We start from the raw sequence: 6,802 nt of genomic DNA, 5'->3' as shown, positions 1-6,802 counted from the left end.
TTGTTAATTGCAGTAAAGATTATGAACAACTCTCATGCATACATTTGACAGCATTCCCAAAGCATACTGAGTAGGCCTACTGATAATCAAGGAAATGTGGCTGCATTTCGTCCAGATAGGGACGCAATGCAGACTCTAACGACGATGAGAGCATGCTGCATGTTATTGATCCAGACCACGTTTTACTAACGTGAATCCCACTACTTCCTAAACATTCGAATAGAGACACGTGTTAAAAGGATGTGGAGCTGTCCGTGGTAGGACTGGCCCTATAGTGAATCAGCAGTAGATCACAGCTGAAGGTTCCTTGGACCGATCTCCACCCAGCTCTGTGGGTTCAGTCTACGCACAAGGCAGAAACAGATCACTCTGCTGACTTTCGTCTGTTAGTAATGCAGCCCTCTGTCTACAAATCCGCTATTTCCAAATAAATAATACACGGCGAGAAATAACACAATTAATGATTTAACACCCGGGAGCCTCGGGGCAAAAAACGGTTTCATCTTTGAGTGCGGCGCTGCTTCCACCTTAACATCATGGGGCAGGAGGCGATTAAGCTGCGAAAGTGGGACTCCTCCCATCCGTGATGCGGTGGACCTGTTCGGCGCAGAACCACGCGCGCTATATATACCGGGCGCGCGCCACAGACGGATTACAACAACAAGGGACAGCTCCGTGGTTCTGAAATCACTCGCAACATACCACCGCGGCTCCTCAACCAAGAAACTACACGAAGAAACACACGTCAACATGCATGCCATCAAGAACGGAATCTCTTGGAAACTTTTTCTACTTTCGTACTTATTTTTGGAGGGGTCGACCCAAGACTTCGGCGGACAGACCCAGTTCATTTGCACGTCCGTGCCCAAGGATATGGACATATGTGCCGCTACATTGCAAAACAGTGTGCCTGGGGAGGATTTGAAGACCACTGTTATGCAGTTACGGGAGACCGTCCTACAGCAGAAGGAAACAATTATGAACCAAAAAGAGACGATCAGGGAACTGACTTCTAAGTTAACTCGGTGTGAGGGCCAGAGTGCGCCCGAGCCCGTAGACGCACGACCAGGAGGACGGAGAAAAGAGACGGGGACCAAAAACACTATGGGGGATGTATCGAGGGGTCCGTCGGACACTTTAGCGCAACTATCACAGACGTTACAGTCTCTAAAACAGAGATTAGAAAATCTCGAGGTATGTGGTGATTTATAACCTTTACAATAGGCTACGCTATGAATGCTCCAGTTATATAGGATGAAAAACTTACATTTTACAATATGGGATTCAAAATATGTGTAGAAACTTGTATGTATTATATTACTGTCCTTCATCATCTTATTGCCTTTCGGAGGAGAGCTTAGGCTACTGTACCCATGTTTACCATGTAATTACGCTTCACTAATCTTCATTAGGGAGTCATGGTGAGGACAGACATCTTACAAGAGACACATTGAGTTACTTACCATGTCGCTAACACCGCAGGACAATAAACCTTAAAGAAGTTAAACTGGCATTAGCGCCTTGGCGTCCCTGCGCCTTTGAGGAGTATAGCCTTGAATGTTTGACATAAACTTTACTCTAAACGAAAAAAAAAAACTTTCCCTCACAGCAATTCAGTCGGAACAACAACTCCGTCCAGGCAAACAGCCTGAAAGACATACTTCAAACTAAAATCGACGACCTGGAGAAGCAGGTGCTGTCCCGGGTGAACAGTGTAGAAGAGGGCAAGCCTGGACTGCGGAACGAGACGGAGCAGCGCGGGAGAGTGGAGTCGACGCTGACGTCCATGCACCAGAGAATCACCGACCTCGAGAAAGGTGGCCGAACAACGCGCCGTATAGAGTATATTTCTTGATGGGATAGTTTATCCCATTAAAAACCAATAGTTTTGACAATCGAATGAGTTCGATTATTCATAAATTATTGTAACGGATTGTAACCTATATAATTCTATCAATTAGTGGTGCATATTGGCTTACTAATAGGACCTAGATAGATCCCTGTCAAGATAAGAAATCTTGGTAATGTATTTGCCACAGTGTCGCAGAGGACTCGATGGGAAGGGGGAGGGGGTAGAATCCGGTGAATAGCTGCATTGCTTTGCATATCCAATTCCACATTACGTTTTTTACAGCTTAAGCAGCTGATTTACTGTTTAAGGCATCCGTAAAAATAAAAAAAAAAGTTATGGTGCAGCCTCGTATATTCAGCAGTTTTTCTTAATTCATGCAGATCAAATCGTTAGATGCTGTTAATGACCTAGCCGTCTCCCCACTTGCACCATGGGCCCTTTGAGAAGAGCAAACTTCGCCAGGACCCCTAATGATGCCCGCCGACGCTCGCTTGTCTTCGGACGCCACAGGAATATTGATTAGGCTACAGCGTAAAGGCGCGCGCTCGTTATAGCGGGCATCAGGCACGATTGTAAAATCGCGGGGTGGGGGGGAACCGGAGTGAAGGAGAGCACTATTGCAATCGCCTCGCCTATATGATGCAGAAAAAAATGGAACGACGAGAGAGAGGATGTTTTATGTTGTATAACAAGATTCTGCCATCAAGCTCAGAAATCCGCAGCAAAGCTCCCCGGTGCGTTACGTTATGTGCGGTGACATATTTTACCTTGTAAAAGCACAAATCCCACTTACATCCTACTGTAACAATCACAGATGGCTGTAAAAGACAGGACAGAATCCTCAAAATGTATGCGCCAAACTATGTCCACGAAATCGATTAAACGTTTGACCTTTTATGCACGATCCTCAAAATATGTCATAACTTCTCCATTCCTTGTGAAATGTATTGTAACTTGTCCTCCGTTTTTTTTTTTTTTCCAGGTCAGAAAGACAACAGGCCGTTGGATAAATTCCAGCTGACCTTCCCGTTGAGAACCAACTACATGTATGCCAAAGTGAAGAAGAGCCTTCCTGAGATGTATGCCTTCACTGTGTGCATGTGGCTCAAATCCAACGCGTCCCCGGGAGTGGGCACCCCGTTTTCCTATGCAGTCCCGGGGCAGGCCAACGAGCTAGTGCTCATTGAGTGGGGAAACAACCCAATGGAGATACTCATAAATGACAAGGTATAGGCCTTTAGTCCAAGAAAATGGTTTTTACATGTTTCATTTCCATATGTCAGTATCACAAAATGTGATTATATTATTAGGCTATATTATTATAGTGAATATAATTGGTAAGTCAGTGAATATAATTGGTATAATTGAATATAATTGGTAAGTCAGTCTTTGATCAAACATAATATTCTGCTTTTATCTAGAGTAAATGACAAGAATTTCGTGTTAGTGAGTTTTGGTTTTGGTTTTCTGCAACAAAAGTGTACAGATATAGTTAGTTAACGCCTGGAAAACCCTTTTGTGGATACAGTATATAAATTCAGCGCCCATGCATAAAACAGCGATTTTTCAATCCATTACAGGTAGCTAAATTGCCATTCATGATCAACGACGGGAAGTGGCATCACATCTGTGTCACCTGGACCACTCGTGATGGTGTATGGGAGGCCTTCCAAGATGGAGTTATGAGGGGCAGTGGAGAGAATTTGGCTCCGTACCATCCAATCAAACCACAAGGCATTCTGATCCTGGGACAGGAACAGGTATGTCTATCACAATTGTAATGGTCCGTATGGTTAACATGCAACCCAACGGCTGATATGATCACTGACATGGTCCTGCCATACTGATGGCGCTGTATGTCAAGGTGTTCATTGATACAAATTAAACTAGGCATACAGGGAAGGTTCAGCTAAATGAAGGTTCTGAATTGAGGGCTCTCCATGCCAATTGTAGGCTATCCATAAGAAGTGCATGTGTGGTCCTTTTTATGCACACAACGCAAAACGAATGCTGATATATCAGCACAAATCTCACACTCTAATGGCTAAATGACAACCAATTTGCACGGGCATGTTATTCATTAGTCAAAACAGTAATCCAGGGATATATAGAAGTAATTAGAAATATGAGCCAACCATCTATTCTCTAACAAGCCGCAGGGATAGATTAATTATTTAATGGTCAAATTAACTCCAACAGTTAACTTGAAATAATTGCTTTGCTTTGTGGAAGCACAATATCCATCTTCATTAATTATATATCATTGTTTTCTGCAGGATACGCTTGGTGGGGGGTTTGATGCTACACAAGCTTTTGTTGGTGACCTGGCGAATTTTCACATTTGGGATCGGAAGCTGTCTATTGGAGAGATATACAACTTGTCAACTTGCAGCAGCAAAGCGCAAGTGGGCAACGTCTTTTCGTGGTTAGAGACCAGCCTTGACATATACGGAGGAGCATCCAAGTGGACATTCGAAGCTTGCCGTCAACTCAACTGAACTACAGGGAACTGAAAAGCCAATGAAAAATGCGTGTGTTCAAGCCTATGTTGTTAAAGCGTCTGTAAGTTGGTTTGCAAGATAAAGAAGTATTTATTTCAGTAAACGGCAACTGGATTTGTAATAGATATTTGAATACTTCATGTGTGGACACTTACTAGATTTTTACCGGTTAAAAAAAGGATCAGATCCATGTTCATCTCGGATACTTCTGTTGGACACTGGCATCATTTGGTGCTTGAGAAAGTTTCGTTCGACGAGTTTGTCATTATGGTCTATGGAGCGGCAGTTGGGCAATTGACGCATACTGCAGCCCTACCGGACATCACCAAGACGCGAGCAGACAGCACTCCCGACAGCGAGGACCACGTAGAAAGTCCACAATCAGTAGAATCGGAGACCGTGTAGTTTTTAGTGGACAGAGAACACGCATTTCAACTTATCATGCGATTTTCTTTCTATTCCCACTGCCTGGGATTTTCACTGTGAACGACTGGTGGACTTGAAAAGGAATGTATACTTCAGACGGTTATGAACCAGAGACAGCTTTCTTCTATATCGCTTGTTTCTCTATCACCACCTGCTTGACGTGATTTTGTGTAAAGAATGACATTTATTGCCAACATACAAGCCTGGGTGCCTTGGGCTGTTGAAAAAAACTCAGCACATTCATTATGATTTGCAAAGTATTTGTGTACTGTGTATTTATTTTCTTGTAGGCCTACAACAAATTAATTTCAAAACAGATGTTTATTATCGTGACACTTTGTATTATGTTGAATAATACGACCGATTATTGTAGGCTATTTAAAAGCAATTCGTTGATGAACATGGCGCATTTTGCAGGTGTTTGTACTTTAATAGGAATGTTAAATGTAGAGTAACAGCATGACTTAACTAAATGCTGCAACAGCATCGACGAAATCTGCTTTTACTATGGTCCTTTTGGGTTGAGATTTTATACTGTATTGTTATATGCTCAAAGCATGGCAACACTGAAAGATGAAAAAGTTTAATTTTTGTAATAAAATTGTGATACCTGAATCTATGCCGTGTGTGTGGGTGGGTGTGTATGTGAGTGGGTATGTCTGTGTGTGTATGTGTGTGTGTATGTATGTGTGTGTGTGTGTGTCTGTGTGTGTGTGTGTGTGTGTGTGTGTGAGGGAGAATGAGAGACAGTATGAGAAAGAGAAAGAGAAAGAGAGAGAGTGAGAGAGAGAGAGAGAGAGAGAGAGAGAGAGAGAGAGAGAGAGAGAGAGAGAGAGAGAGAGAGAGAGAGAGGGAGAGTGTGTGGAGGGGGGGGGGGACCGTCAAGACCATAGAGGACAGTACAACATAAAACAACCATTGAACTTTCTACATACTGTATATGGAACTGCCACTCGACCAGGGAGTCAATATATTCTCCAGGCCCTTGAGATAACTAGCATTAGCAAATCATCTGCATTATTTATGTCGGTTTATTCAGACTTCAACATTGATCAACACTCAAAAGACTGAGAAACCTTCAGTATGTTTTAGTTGAACAGGGTCAGCGGTGGAACAGCAGTCACTATCTGCATTTGGGACATGAACCTTAAACGCTGTGGTCAGGCCCCTGGAGAAGGAGGAGAGTGGGAATATTTCCTCCGTCTTTAGAAAAAAGCTACCTCTCGTTAACGCTGAATAAATCTCCAGGCCACCGGGACCCAGACAACATCTCAAGGTACAGTCTCATTGCGACCAAGGTCAAGGGCTACTTTGGAAATATTCTGTCTACGGCCTTACGACCCGTACCCCTGAGAGAGGGCTCTTCACTCTATAGGCCAATTTAAACTTCTGCGTAAAATCGACACCGTAGCCTTGCGTAGTCCCGCGTGGCCTTGCGTTGTCTACGGAGAGGGTTGACGTGCACATCTCCAAAAATGTAAGAACGCGTCAGTTTCTACTCAACCATAAGCTCTGTGATTGGTCCGCTTGGTAGCACATGATTCCGACTCTCTCGTCGGCCAAAATGCGGAAGCCATGACAGAAATGTCATTTACTTTTTCTGTAATTACTCATTAATAAAGATTTGAAAAAGTATGATAACCATCGTATTATCTTAGTTTAATGTCATTTCAATGCATCATAGAACTTTTATTTACAACAAGCATAACAACAAAAAGATCGCTATTATGCCGCTTTGAGCTTTGAGCTCCATTGAGTTCCTAACCGGAAGAGGCACAGCACAGGGGCATAGAAAACACACTGCCACCTAGCGATGTGACGGTGTAATTGCAGAGCGACCTACGCAGAAGTGTAAAGTGCGAGACCCCTTACGTAGTCTACGCAGGCTACGTAGGTAAATTCGGCGCAGAACTTTAAATCGGCCTTATCTCTCAGTACCTCTCTCTTATTCGCACACACACACACAGGCAGGCATGCATGCACGCACGCACGCACGCACGCACGCACGCACGCACGGACACAC

The 6,802-nt window shown here is 43.6% G+C and overlaps 1 protein-coding gene across 1 annotated transcript; it reads left to right on the top strand.

The window, feature by feature from the left end:
- Positions 1-750: 750 nt before the first annotated feature.
- Positions 751-4,350, top strand: nptx1l (neuronal pentraxin 1 like; the record flags this gene model as incomplete). The annotated part of the gene is made up of 5 exons (XM_080522349.1): positions 751-1,194; positions 1,610-1,817; positions 2,835-3,079; positions 3,433-3,612; positions 4,129-4,350. The coding sequence occupies 5 exons, from the start codon at positions 751-753 to the stop codon at positions 4,348-4,350; spliced, it is 1,299 nt and encodes a 432-aa protein (XP_080378475.1).
- Between the last annotated feature and the right edge of the window lie 2,452 nt (positions 4,351-6,802).

Source organism: Nansenia antarctica (assembly GCF_963989245.1).
Source record: "Nansenia antarctica genome assembly, chromosome: 2".
NCBI lineage: Eukaryota > Metazoa > Chordata > Actinopteri > Argentiniformes > Microstomatidae > Nansenia > Nansenia antarctica.
Note: the sequence above shows the minus strand (reverse complement) of the source record. Positions and strands in the feature narration are given on the sequence as shown.